Below are 15,604 nucleotides of genomic sequence, written 5' to 3' on the forward strand. Positions count from 1 at the left end.
TAGGAAAATAAAAAATGATCAAATATGATTGAATCTTATTATATTCGATAGAATGGATATGTTATTTATTTTTGAGTTTAATGGATATGCACAGTTACATTGACAACCATTACACCATGCCACATAGGTGGAATAATAAATTTCACCTTAAATTTTACTTAAAACCGTAATATACTTGCTGATGTGATAGAATTCAATTGAGTGATTGTGTAAATAAAATTTATACTAACGGTGCATACGCATTAAATTCTTAATTTTTAGTACGAAACAAAATCAAAATATGTGCACTGATATACTTATATTTTATTTTTAACTTATCATGTTATAATATTATATTTATAAAAAAAATTCAGCAACCGTGCATCGCACGGGATACTACCTAGTATATTACATAGGAAAATTACTAAATTCTGTGTTGCTTGCATTTGTAAATTTATGGCTATCTGTTTTCTCATAAGGTGGTGGTATGATTTAGGCTGTAAAAAACTGGGTATGAAAGGTAATTTTATTAGGTACTAGTTACTACTGTGAGTCACACTTTATGCTGTATCCGCCATTCTGCAATAAGTAATGGCCACATTTAAATCCATATTATATAGGCTAGAGGTAAAGAAGCATTTCAAGTTAAAAGGTGACGGTTCTCTTGGCTTAATAAATTGGTAACTATATAAACACAATATCCCTCAGTAACATGTGAGAGAATGAAAAATTCCCTCCAGTGTCTAATAGGGTCTGTGAACTGAAAGTCTGAAACCAGCTTAATATACTATCTTACAATACAAGAATAAAGATACATTTAAATATGTAAAATTAGTTTCCATGAATCCACACTTGACCTTGAAGCTTTTGCAAAATAGCATCCATATCAAAAGCAGGTGATGGTGCAACTGATGTGTGAAACCATTAAGCAGCACAGCCTCCACAAACAATACCTCTGTTAGTCAGTAAAGAAACCAAGTTAACATAGAGTCCAATGTTGGTGTATGATAAAATTTCAGCACAAATAATCATAATTCTCATTTGCAAAGAAAAAATGTATGCTTCAGCTATTAAATCACAGGGTGGTTTGAACTGATGTAGGGGTTAAGAAAATTAACACATTGCAACCTGAGTCTCAATTTCAACTCAGACATGAAATTTTCAGATGAAATGGTCCTAATCAGATTCAGATTTTCTGCAGTCATGAGGACAATCCTAAATTTACACATTCAAGTAATTTTGGCCGTTCCATCAAGATTGGACGACTCATAGGTTTCATTAAAATCGGATAAGCTTAGATAAACTTGAAATCTCGTATGATTTCGAATGAATGACTAAAATTTCTTGGCTGTGTGAGTTTAGGATTTCCTTGACTACAATGAATCCAAATTCGTCTTAATCTCCATTCAAAGATGTTTCAGCATCATGACAAATGTACAGAGTTTTTGTTTTTCCATAATAACTATATCTACTAAGTCCAATCATCATATACCTAGGCATAAGCTGCAATATTCACATTGCCTAGCAATTCAATCTCCTTATTCATTAGGGAAGTCTCCAAGAAAAGTATACATACACTATTCTATCATCAAATCCTTAACTTGAACTATGAATAGATATGAAAACATCATCCATCAAATGCTAAGATAAATCATTAGAATGATTGAAACTCAATAGAAGTAAGAGGTACTTACACAAATGAGCAGCCAGACCTTCTATGCCTTTTCTTACTAGCCATTTCTTTCCTCCTTGGAGGTTGAAGGACAACCTTAATTGCAGTATCAAAAACTGCTTTGACATTCTAAAAATGAAAATATATCTTCATCATAAGATTCTCTACAGATAAACCAAAGTACATTACATCATACAAGAGCTGACCTCTATGGATTCAAAATGAAATTTAAACCCACTACCTGTTGAGTCTTCGAGCTGCACTCAATGTAAGCAGCTGCACCTATTTGTTTCCTTAGTTCTTCCCCCTGTAAGTAATGTGCTAAGATTAGTGAATGAGAAGTTTTCTATACTTAATACATAAAGGGCTTCATTAATACATATTACAGAAAAGCTAATCTAAAGTATTCATACCTCAGCAGATGTTATAACATTAGATCCCATGTGATCAGCAAAATATCCCCGATCTTCACGAAGATCTAGAATCAACAATTCAATGCATTGTGTCATTCACTTATTTCCTCAGTTAGAAAACCAGCATAGAAAATAGTGTACAAAATTTCATAGGTGCAGCTGCTTACCTAACTTCGTACCAACAAGAACAATTGGAACATTAGGTGCAAATCTACGCAATTCTGGCATCCACTGAAAAAGAATATAAAGAAAAAAGATGAGTAACTGCACTATATGTTAAATAAACAACATTAAGTGGACATGAATGCTATGTTGAAGATGGTTCATCATTGCTTACGCCAAACACAATGAAAACATGCACATATTCCCTGTATGCAGAACAAAAAAGTTACAGACTTAAGCTTAGTTTGCATTTGAAGTGAAAATGAAAACAATAAAATAAGTACGATTCTGTTTCCTTCCTTCATGTTTGGATGAAAAGAAAGAAAAAAATGATGTAAGTGATTTTCTTTATAGTAATGAGAGAGAATTTTATGTTATAAACACATAAACACCCTCGTTATGACCTTTTTTTTAAATCAACTTGATAGTAACCCAGAAAGTGAAGACAAAGATTGACTGGCAGAACTGAAAAAGAGGAATTGTGTTACTGAAAATTGAACACATACATGGAGGATGAATTCTCCCCAATGGGTTCCCTTTCCCAGAGGATTTCTCCTTTTAATCACAAACCAACAATGATAATAATCCTCCTATTCTGATTCTATCTATTTATATAGCTTCACCTTCTGCTACTAACTACTTTAACAACCTCTAAGCCCCTAACTAGTTTCCCCTTCCCTTACATCCTAACACAATTATTATCAATATTAGTTGTTAAAAATTATTCACATAAATTACTAGTAAAATATCATAGAAAACAATTTTCTGCTACATAAATAATAGGCTTGGCTTAATTCCACTTTGGGCCCCTGATCTTTTAAAAATGAGTGATCGGGGCCCCCGTGTTTAAACGTAGCGGTCAGGCACCCCAACGTCTCAAAAACGTGCGTTCCAAGCCCTTCTGTAAAGTGTCGTTTGTTTGACCAAACGGAGTCAGTGACGTCACTTAACAAAAGGGCTTGGAACGCACGTTTTTGAAACGTTGGGGTGCCTGACCGCTACGTTTAAAGATCAGGGGCCCAAAGTGGCTCCGTTTGGTCATCGCTCATTTTGGTCAAGTCACCGGGGGGGAGGGGGGCGATCGCTCATTTTTTAAAGATCAGGGGCTCAAAGTGGAATTAAGAATGAAAAAAAAACGCCACGTCACTGGCTCCGTTTGGTCAAACAAACGGTACTTAACAGAAGGGCTTGGAACGCACGTTTTTTAAACACTGGGGTGCCTGACCGCTACGTTTAAACACGGGGGGCCCCGATCGCTTATTTTTGAAAGATCAGGGGCTCAAAATGGAATTAAGCCTAAATAATAATGTTAGTAGATACGGAAATGTAAAATAACAGTTTAGCAATTAAGTTACAGTGATACCTTTTCCCAAAATGAGTTGTTTGATTTAGTGCAGCTAGTTTTATAAGCACTGCTTGAAAATATTATAAGCATCATGACACACCATCAATGTTTTTGAACTATAATTATCTGATACTGTACTCACTCAACAGTTAACATTATTTTAAGTTTTATTTTTGGATCAGATTGAACCAGTATATTCCCTTCCCCCCTCTCTCTGTTGAATTTTCTATCCCTGTCTATAAGTAGCCATCAATAGGCAAAAATGAAAAGTCAAAGAAGGTGACAAAAATCAACAAAAGACCAAGATTATATAAAATTAACCAGTGATCATTGAAGCTCTTTTAAATCAAATATTCATTATTCAACTTGATTTCTCTGCTTAGTGATCCTGTATTTGAATATCGTGCCTGTCAATTTATTTGTTGTTGGCTTGAAGCTGTTGTTCTAAACGGTTTAAAAGAGTCACTCTTTAACATTTTGAAAACTAAATTTCCTTCTCTCAACATTAAAACAAAATGCTTGACAATATGTTAATCAACAATTTCAAAGCTATTTGAAACAAGGGCATAGTTAAACTATTTTCTTTCATTTAAGTCTTCTGTAGTACCATAGAAAATGTTTTTCACTATGAACTTTGTTCTATGTTTTCTATTAACTATTTTCCTTTCCTCTCAATTTACTCATACATTCAAAGGAAGTCTTGAAGAAAAAGACACACTTTGAAAACTTTAATCCAAAATCCAAAAATAGAAACAAGAGAGAAAAAGTAAGATATGAGGAAGCAGAGATAGGCATGAACCTTCTTGAGAACATTTTCATAGCTAGCTCTGCTAATCAATGAGAATGCCAACACAAATATGTCTGCTCCCCTGTAGCTCAGTGGCCTCAACCTACTATAGTCTTCCTGGCCTTTAAAACAATTGGACCAAAAAAGTATCAAAATTAGAGAACCAAAACTTAGTACTGGACCATAAAAACTCAAGTGGGGGGAGCTCCTAGTACCTGCTGTGTCCCAAAGCCCCAAATTGACAATGCTTCCATCCACAGCTACATTAGCACTAAAGTTATCAAATACTGTGGGTATGTAATCCTGCAATCCAAAAAGGAAAAAAGAAAAACAGGAAAAGGAGTGAGCATACATCATCCATGCATCAGAAACACAAAACCCAGAACACAGATAATGAAGCATCTCAGCACATTGCAATAAATGTCCCAATATAGAAAAAAACCCAAAACTTTATCTTGTTTATATGGTGTCTATATGTGTAGGAAAAGCACCATTCAAATGAAAAATCCAAAAATGGGAAGAAAATTAAACAAGGAAAATTAATGGATAAAGAAACATACAGTGGGGAACTTGTTGCTGGTGTAGCAAATGAGCATGCAGGTTTTCCCAACAGCTCCATCCCCAACAGTGACACATTTAATGAACTTTGAAGCACTCATCATAACTAAGATTAAGCAGCTACAGACACTAACACCTGTTCTAAATATAGAAAGACCTCAAAAGTTGGATTTTATAAGCTCAAAGAAAATGTGAAGAAGAAGGAAATGGAGAAAGAGGGTCTGGATTCTGATCTCTGGGTTGCATTAAAGGGTGTGAGATAAATAGATAATAGGACCTTGACCAATTTTCAAGGAATAAAAAAATTGGTGAGAGGGAGAGAGAGACACTGCAATGCATGTGGTCAAATGTTGTTGTTGCTGCACTTTTTCATCCCACTCAATAAATTTCAAATCCAACAGCAAATTTTTTGAATTACACAAAGGGGTCCCTCTCTCAAACGGTACCTATATTTGAGGCATGACCAGCCCCAGCATCTTCATTTGTTGGCTTCCAACTAAAGAGTCATTTTAGTGACTTATTATAAGTGATAAGTCCCCACTAATTGATCTGTAGGTGCCACCTAATATGCACCACTTTTTAGTGGCCCTGTTAAAAAAATTATTTTATAAAAAGAAAAAAATATTGGTATTACCGGGTGGATTTTGATGGGATTAATTTTTTGAACAGGGATAAAACGGACAATTAACATAGTGGTGCAAAATTACACCACTAAAAAGTGGTGCATATTAGGTAGACCCTGATCTGTAAGCTTTATTGCAAATAAGACGTTAACAAGTGAATGGACTTCTTATATTAGAATTATTACATTCAAATGCAGGTGATATCTAAACACACAATAGCATTGCAGTGTTTTAATTTGTATCAATGTTAGGCTAATAATCATAAATTGTTTTGTGTGTGTTTGAATATCAGTTAACTAAATATAAAAGCATATTTATCTCAATTTATAAAAAAAGTTTTATTCAATTTTTATCTCAAAATAAGTTTTAATATCGGTTATTATTGTTGTTAACGAGTATTCAAACATTAATATTAATAGATAGAGATAAGAATAACACAGCGGATAGCTTAGCACGGGAAGCTTGCCGTCTTGGATCTCCTCTTCAAGTTTGGAAGCAGTCACCCTCCTTCATTTATGTTTCCATGTACTTAGATTCTGTTAGTTAGTTTTGTTTTTCTGTTACTTTTCCTCTCGTAACAAAAAAAAAAATTAATATTAATAGTGGTAGGGGTTGTCTAAATCGACCAAAATTTCATAGAGTCAAAATCATTCTAGCTTAGCTAGTCCAGTAACATTTTAACATGTATCACATAAAATTTTATTTAATTATATATGTCAAAATAAAATTTAGTCACTAAAAGTTAAAGTGATTATATTTAATAATTACTTTGAGTGATTTAGAAAAACACTATAGTATATCTACTCCCTTCGTTTCAAAATACTCCCTCCGGTTCTTATTATAAGAAACATTTGACTTTTTAGGTTCATTATGTAATTGATGTATCTAGTCTATATTTAGTAAAAGATACATTAATTATTCTATGAACCAAAAAAGTCAATTGTTTCTTGTAATAAGGACCGGAGGGAGTAACTGACACTATTTTTAGCTGAATTTTGTTCCTAATGATTTGTCACTTTACAAAGTTCAAGATATGCATTAATTATACTTTACTAATTGTACCATTCATTTATTGATGGTAGGAAATTTGAAAAGTTAGAATTAATAAGAGAGATAAAAGGTATAATAGAAAGTTACATATAGTAATTTTAATAAAACAAGCACATTAATTATTATTTCTTAATACTTGTGTAACAACCTTAAATTGTTAGTTTTTTGGAACATAGAGAGTAATAAGGAGTATTAACTCTTGATATAGTAAATGTAAAAAATGAAATTAGACTTCTTACTTTTTTTTCTTGGACATCTCTTTCTTTGACTTATTGTTACTTGTAGAAGAAGAATCGCACTTTTTAAGACATTTGCATCTAAAGCTACAGAGTAGAAAGGAAGAACAAAACAAACAGTAATATAATGGTTACTAAAAGCTTGACAATATACTTGTTTAAAGCTTAAAATATTTGTTTCCATATTTTATTAGTTAATTCAGTCCTTAATCTTTTTTGCTTTAGAAAAAACAAAGCGATCACAGAACTGTTGATTAGCAAATTAGGATTGAAAAATGACGGATTTTTGTTTCTGTTGATGAACGTGTAGAACACTGGAAAGGATGGACCCACATGTCTACATAACCCCACCAGATTTTCATTTATGATGAAAAGCTCACACATCCCAACAGAACATTCAAATGTATTCAAGTATTCAACCGTTGAAGCTTTTGTTTTGTTGCTGCACTCTGCTTCTGGATGTGTCTCAGAAAAGCAACCTAAGTACCTGATCAAGGTTAGGTGGACTTCTTCATATCCTGACTAAATCACATGGATGAATGTACTTGTAGATGATTTGGATTTTTATTTTTGGTTGCTTTATACCAATTATTGAAAAAGAAAGAACGAATGATTTGAATTTGAATGTCTAAATATTAGTTGTTACTTGTTAGTAATGCATTCCCTCCATTTAAAAAAAATGCATGTTGTTTGAAGTTGTGACACAAAGAGTAAGATGATAATTATTAATATTGCAATTTTATCAAAATACTCTTATTTAATATTACTATTACGATGTTCAACTATTAAATTCAGTGTATAGATTGAAAAGAATTTGGAAAAAAAATGATTTGATTTTATGAAACAACACATTTTGAAAAAAATGAAAAGATGAGAAAAAAGTATAACTTATATTAATAGGAGTTTTTTTTAACATATATTAATAGGAGTTTAATTGGGATACATCCAATAATATTCATCCTTTTGGCCACATCAGATTATATTTTAAAATAATTTTATGTGTAAAGAGGCTTTACATTGCCAGTGTATTCTATTAAACTCTATTAATAATGTGTAAAATCACCGATTAATCAATGTACTATCTATAACCAGCTCGCTTTGCACTCTAACACCAACTCTAACATTGTCAAACAAAAATGTTTATTGTAGCCACATTTTTCTTTATGTATACTTCAATTTTCAGAGATGAAAATAAGGTTAAAAAAATATATTTTGGTCATTTTAATGATTCAATCTCTATTTTAATATTATGGCTATGATCAAAATTGACCTAAACACCTAATGTACCAGTGTCCTTCATATAATTTTGAGAGGCACCGTAGTGTTTACCATTATAGGTCAAACTATAATTAATTGTCTCTTTCAAGTATTTAAATACTCTATTAACAGCATGTCAATGGTCTCTACTTGGATTACATGTATACCGACTTAACCTACCGACAACATATGGTATATCAGGTCTAGTACAGGTCATGGCATACATTAAACATCTGATTGCCTTTGAATATTTAAGTTGTGCTACAGGACATCCCTTGTGTGGTTGTAAATTAGTATTTTGATCAAAAAGGTTAGAAATTGATTTGCAATCAAAATAATCAAATTTCTTAAGCATTTTCTCAATATAGTGAGATTGGGATAAACCAATACTCCCACCATCTCTTATGATTTTAACTCCTAAAATCACATCTGCTTCACCTAGATCTTTCATATCAAAACTATTGGATGAGAAAGATTTAGTCTTTTCTACCTCATTTAAATAAGTGCCAAAGGTTAACATATCATAAACTGTATTGAAAAAGAGTTATAGAGGATTGGGAGTGGGTTTGATGTGCGATTTGGGAGAATAAACGGCTTCCACATCAAAGGCTTTTTAAGGTGTGGAGCTTCGACATGTAAAGCATGGGGCGAACACAGTGGCTCAATTTCTCCCTTCCTGCTTATCTCCTTCAACGATTTGTGTTTCCCTCTTCTTTTAACTGGACTCTGTTGTCGAATGGAGAGAGAAAAAAATAATTTTTTAAGCAAGTAACAAGTTAAGGAGCGTTGCTTATTAGCGTTGCTTAAATAAGCAACGTTGCTTAGCTTTTAGCTTTAAGCAACTTCATATCAACAAGCTCCAATGGAGCACAAAAATAAGCAACATTGCTTATTTCCTCTAACCAGGTTAAGCAACCTGTGTTGGAGTTGATCCAAGGCCTTAAGTGGGTTTTAATTGCCCCAATTTAAGCTCAAATATCCATGGTGATGTCTAATAAAAGATGGACATTTTGACATTAGAGGCGCAAAGAAGGGGCACAAAAGTGCGCATGCACCTTATACTAACTTTAGCTTGAGAATCAATTCACCTGAAAAGGATTTTCCCATCAATCGAGCGAGGCATGCATTCTTTGAACCAGGTAGCAGGATCTTAACTTATCACTTCATAAAAAAAATTGTTTAATCCATAAAATTCATATTATGGAAAACTCCATGAAAATAAATTAATAAAGTTGACCCTTATTTTTCTAATCTTTTACTAACTTATATATTTATACAATCTTGTAAGACACGTTATTATAAAGGGTGATGGCTATGATGCCTCTTAAAATTACCTTTTGGGGTGACATTACAATTTTTTACTTTATTTTGAATGAAAGTACTTATAATAACGATTGAAAACAGAGTCTACATATAAAGCATGAGCTACATCATCTAGGGATTATCCCCGTAATTGTGAAGGAAAAATAAATTCCAACATCCCAAACACCGTATTAAACATTAGTGGACTGGGCGGGACATAAGGATCCCTTATTCTCGCCCAAATCGAGCATTTAGATGAACGAAAGCAGCCATGGCGGGGTTTGCGGAACAACATCGAATCCCGCCCTTCCTTTGGACAGGCCCACACGCCAGCTAGAAGATTCCTTTAGATTTGTCTTATATGTATAGAGGCTTGGGCCCCGGTTGTCAGGCCCAAGTACAGTACAAGTCCACATCATGACCACTCCCTCTATAAAAGGAGAGGTCAACACCTTGTAAAAAGTACCTTTTGAACATTTAATGAGAATATTCCTTTTATGATATTTTTAGTACTCTGCTAGGGTTTACTTTCTGTCAGTCTCTTACGTCAGATCTCCCTAGTACAGAACATTGGCGCCGTCTGTGGGTCTTACCTCGATCTACTACTTGACGTCAAGGGTGAGCTTTAAGATCCATGGAAACCCGTTCGTGCGGTGTGGGCCGCCGCGATCATCGCCAGAGGGGTGGTGGTCGTCAGGGCGGCCGCGGCGGCGGACGATACAACAACCGTGAAGTACCTCAAGAGTAGGAGCAAGAGTCTTCCTCGGAGGGAGTTCACTCAGTGGCGCAGTCACCGACGTCGTTGGTGAATGCAGCTCCGGCGAGACCTTCAGATCTGATAGCTAGATCAGATCCCGGAGTCAGGCGACGATCAGCGCCGCCTGAATACGTGAATCTCGAAGACCCCAAAAACAGCGCTCCGAGAAAAGTACCAGAAGTAGTGACGGGAATAACACCGGCGGCTTTGCAACAAATGTTGGATACTTTGCAAAAAGTACAAAGCCAGAATGAGCAGTTGCAAGCCTAGGTGGAGTATTTAACCCAGCGGCAAGACTATAAGCAAGAGCAACGGCTCGAGGCTGACGACGTTGTCGAGTTCCAGCCTTTTGTTCCCGCCATCACGAGGGTGGGAATACCAAAGCATCTGCAAACGATGACTTTGGACGCCTTTTTAGGCGACTCGGACCCCATGGAACATTTGCGTTACTTTAACACAAAAATGGTTATTGGAGGAGCAACAGATGAGGTGAAGTGTAGATTGTTACCATCAACTTTCAAGGGCATGGCGATGCAATGGTTCATCCAACAGCCGCCCTTCTCCATTGACAATTTTACTGATTTGTCCACGAAATTCTTAACTCAATTCTCCGCCAATAAAACTACAAAGGCAACCATGTTTGACCTTATCAGCATACATCAACAGCCAGGGGAGAAGCTCAAGAACTACATGGCGCGATTCAGTAAAATGGCGGTTCAACTGGAGGAAGACAATCCGGATGTTTGCCTGGCGTCTTTCAAAAATGGCCTCAGGGCGGGGGATTTGAACCGAGATTTGACTAGACGACCGGCGAAGGACATGATGGATCTTCGGGCCCGTGTTCAGGAATTCATTTTGATTGAGCAAGATGATCAAAAGAAGCAAGAAAGGGAGGAGGGGAGAAAACACGTCCAGGCTGGCGTGGTTTCACAGGACAAGAACAAGACTGGAAAGGATACACGGGTAGCTCAAACTCTACCTATTCCAAGACCCGGCCCTTATCAAAATTCCAAGCCCGGGTTCCAGAATACGTGGCATAGAAATCCCCATGGTACCGCTGCAGCCTCGGCGGGCCAACAAGGACCCGCGCCAACTCCTGTCCCACTTACTAAATTGAATGCCCCTCTAAGCACTATCTTAAAGGCAGTTGTACAGACAAATGCGGTGCAATATCTACCGCCTCCTAGGCGACCACCAACCAATGTGGATACAAACCGATGGTGTGAGTATCACAAAACGTTGGGACACACCACGGATAATTGTTGGAACTTGAGACGGGAAATTGATAGGTTGATCAAGGCTGGCCATCTGGCGAATTTTGTTAAAGAAGCAGCAACATCAGAGGCCACTAAGGTCACTCAGGGGGACAGGGGCAAAGGAAAAGAGATAGTGGAAGAATTGGGCGACCCTGTTGGAGAATGTTCATCCATTGCAGGAGGATTTGGAGGAGGCGCGATTTCAAGCAAGGCTAGAAAGCGGTATGTGGCGGCTGTTCATTCGGTGCATGAGGTGTATGAGGGCGAGTGCTGGTTGAATCACTCTCCCATCATTTTCACCCCGCAAGATTTTGCACATGTTATTCCTCATGAAAACGATCCGATTATGGTGACAATCCGGGTCAACAACTACATGACAAAAAAAGTGTTTTTGGACCAGGGATCTTCGGCGGACATCATTTATGGGGACGCCTTTGATCGCCTGGGGTTGAAGGAGTCGGACTTGAAACCTTATACTGGAACCCTGGTGGGGTTTACAGGGGATCGTGTCAATGTGCGAGGATATGTTGAAATATCAACGGCTTTTGGTGAGGGAGATTTTGTCAAAAAATTTCAGGTGAAGTATTTGGTATTGGCATGTAGGACCAATTACAATGTACTCTTGGGGCGGGACACCCTCAACAAGTTATGTGCCGTAATTTCAACCACGCATTTAACTGTTAAGTACCCGGCCTGTAACGGGAAGGTTGGCGTCCTTCGAGTGGATCAAAGTGCAGCAAGGGAGTGTTACCTTCGCAGTGTGGCTCTCTATGGGAGAAAGGCCGCCAAGGAAAGCCACCGTATCACGGAGATTTTTCCACATGAAGGGTTTAGTTTGGATCCAAGAGATGACGCTGATGATTTCCGCCCACAACCTTTGGAGGAAACAAAATCAGCACAAATCAAGGATAAAGTTCTGAAAATCGGTAGCGGTTTAACAAAGGAACAAGAAAAAAGATTGATCACCTTGTTGAGCGAGAATTTGGATCTTTTTGCATGGACAATCAATGACGTGCCAGGAATCGATCCCAACGTAATCACTCATAAGTTGGCGATACGGGTAGGAGCAAAACCAGTCATCCAACCAAGGCGACGGATGAGCGACGGATGAGCGACGAAAAGAACAAGGCGGTTCAAGTAGAAACCGAGAAGTTGATCAAGGCACAATTTATTCGTGAGGTGCAGTACCCGACCTGGCTCGCCAACGTTGTGATGGTCAAGAAAGCTAATGGAAAGTGGAGAATGTGCACGAACTACACAAGCTTGAACAAAGTGTGTCCCAAAGATTCATATCCTCTTCCCAATGTTGATAAGTTGGTAGACGGGGCTTCAGGCAACGAACTTTTAAGTCTCATGGATGCATATTCTGGCTACAATCAAATCATGATGCATCCTTCGGATGAGGAAAGTACGGCGTTCATGACTAACCAGGCGAATTATTGTTACAAAACCATTCCTTTTGGTTTGAAAAATGCTGGAGCCACCTATCAGCGCCTCATGGATAAAATCTTTTCAAAACAAGTTGGAAGAAATATGGAAGTGTATGTCGATGACATGATTGTTAAGTCGTCCAAGTCGGAGGATCATGGCGACGATCTTAAGGAAGCCTTTGCCCAGCTAAGGAAATATCAAATGAAGCTAAATCCTGAGAAATGCTCGTTTGGGATTCAAGGGGGAAAATTTTTGGGCTTCATGATAACATCAATGGGGATTGAAATAAACCCGGATAAAGGCAAGGCGATCTTAGAAATGAAAATCCCAACAAGTGTAAAGGAGGTTCAACGTTTAACAGGACGAATGGCCGCCTTATCACGCTTTCTGCCAGTGGCGGGTGATAAAGCGGCCCCATTCTTCACCTGTTTAAAAAAGAATTCAAAGTTTCAGTGGACAGAGGAATGCGAACAAGCTTTTACCAAGTTGAAAGAAACATTAGCAACGCTACCAGTACTCTCCAAGCCAACGCCAGGCGTCCCCTTAATACTCTATTTAGCAGTCACTGACAAGGCGGTGAGTACGGTTTTGCTCCAATTAGAAGGAAATAAGCAGAAGGTTATATATTTTGTGAGCCATACTTTGCAGGGGGCGGAATTGCGGTACCAAAAAATTGAAAAGGCGGCTTTGGCAATTCTGAAAATAGCAAGGCGCCTCAGGCCTTATTTCCAAAGTTTCCAAGTCAAAGTTAAAACTGATGTTCCCTTAAGGCAGGTACTCCAGAAGCCTGACTTATCAGGGCGATTGGTCAGCTGGTCAGTTGAGTTATCAGAGTATGATATACAATATGAGCCGAGGGGCCAAGTTACAATTCAAAGTTTGATCGACTTCGTGGCGGAGTTAACACCCACGGAAGGCGAGAAGACTCAAGGAGAATGGGTCTTATCTGTGGATGGATCCTCCAATAACACTGGAAGTGGAGCTGGGATAACCATTGAAAGTCCAGATAAAATGATCATCAAACAATCACTAAAATTCGAGTTCAAGGTGAGCAACAATCAATCCGAATATGAGGCTTTGATCGCCGGCTTAAGGCTAGCCATTGAGTTAGGTGTCCAGAAGTTATTCGTCAAGGGAGATTCGCAGTTGGTGGTTAAACAGGTGAAAGGCGAGTATCAGGTGAAGGATCCGCAACTTTCTAAATACTTGGAAGTGGTGCGCAGATTAATGATGGAAATCAAAGAGATTAGAGTGAAACATGTCCCGAGGGGTCAGAATGAGAGGGCTGATGTATTAGCAAAATTGGCAAGCACAGGGCGATTGGGCAATTATCAAACAGTCATTCAAGAAACCCTGCCTCGCCCAAGTATTGATTTGGTAGAAATAAAGTTAAAAGCAGTAAAGTCAGTGATTGAAGGCGAGCCTTCCTGGATGGAGTCAATCAAGATCTTCCTAGAGAGCCCTCCAAAGGATGATGATCTAAACACGAGAGCAAAACGCAGGGAGGCTAGTTTTTACACACTGGTGGATGGTGAGTTGTATCGGCGGGGTATTATGTCTCCTATGCTCAAATGTGTTGATACTAAGGATGCCCCGGGAATAATGGCGGAAGTCCACGAAGGAGTGTGCTCCAGTCATATCGGTGGGCGATCCTTGGTAGTAAAGGTTTTAAGAGCAGGATTCTACTGGTCCACGATGAAGAAGGACTGTCTGGAATATGTTAAGAAATGTGAAAAATGTCAAGTCTTTTCTGACTTACATAAGGCTCCGCCGGAAGAATTAACAACCATGATGGCGCCTTGGCCATTCGCTATGTGGGGAACTGACATTTTAGGACCATTCCCAGTAGCAAAGGCACAAATGAAGTATATCATCGTGGCGGTTGATTACTTCACCAAATGAATAGAAGCTGAAGCGGTGGCGACTATCACAGCCGCCAAGGTAAGAGATTTTCTGTGGCGAAGGATTGTGTGCAGATTTGGGGTTCCCATGGCGTTGGTAATGGACAATGGAACCCAATTTACAAGTAATGTTACCCGGGAATTTTGTACGAAAATGGGAATTGAAATGCGATTTGCCTCGGTAGAACATCCACAAACTAATGGACAGGCTGAATCAGCCAACAAAGTTATTTTGAAAGGCTTAAAGAAGAAGCTGGATGAAGCGAAAGGACTTTGGGCGGAGGAATTACCCGGCGTCCTGTGGGCATATAACACCACTGAGCAGTCAAGCACGAGGGAAACCCCGTATTGTTTAACTTATGGAACTGATGCCATGCTCCCTGTGGAAATTGAAAATCAAAGTTGGCGAGTGGCTCGGTTTAATGAGAATGACAACGGGGAAAATCTGATAGCAAATCTAATTATGTTGCCTGAGGAACAACGGGAGGCACACATAAGGAATGAGGCGGCAAAAGTGAAGGTTGCAAGAAAATTCTCAACAAAAGTAGTGCCAAGAACGATGAAGGTAGGAGACTTAGTGCTCCGAAAAAACACCATACCTGACAAACACAACAAACTCTCGCCCAATTGGGGCGGGCCATACAGGGTTGTAGGCGACGTGGGAGGAGGAGCTTATAAATTGGAACAACTTAACGGTCAAAAGGTTCCACGAACATGGAACGCCTCACATCTGAAGCAGTATTTTAGTTAAAAGAAACAACAAAGGTGAATGAAGCCGCACTCTTTTTCCCTTTCTTTGGAAAGGTTTTTAATGAGGCGGCATATGTAAAGAATGAAGGGACAATTGTTCCCATATATGAAAAAGTAATGAAAAG

General features: G+C 38.0%; 1 protein-coding gene across 1 annotated transcript; it reads right to left on the minus strand.

The window, feature by feature from the left end:
* Positions 1-617: 617 nt before the first annotated feature.
* Positions 618-5,289, minus strand: LOC130738988 (rac-like GTP-binding protein ARAC7). The gene is made up of 8 exons (XM_057591183.1): positions 4,919-5,289; positions 4,574-4,661; positions 4,371-4,480; positions 2,232-2,295; positions 2,065-2,129; positions 1,893-1,958; positions 1,674-1,780; positions 618-934 (listed from the first exon to the last, which is right to left on the minus strand). Exons 1-8 carry the CDS (start codon positions 5,018-5,020, stop codon positions 904-906), a joined length of 633 nt encoding a protein of 210 aa, XP_057447166.1. The 5' UTR covers positions 5,021-5,289; the 3' UTR covers positions 618-903.
* Between the last annotated feature and the right edge of the window lie 10,315 nt (positions 5,290-15,604).

Source organism: Lotus japonicus, chromosome 2 (assembly GCF_012489685.1).
Source record: "Lotus japonicus ecotype B-129 chromosome 2, LjGifu_v1.2".
Classification (NCBI taxonomy): domain Eukaryota; kingdom Viridiplantae; phylum Streptophyta; class Magnoliopsida; order Fabales; family Fabaceae; genus Lotus; species Lotus japonicus.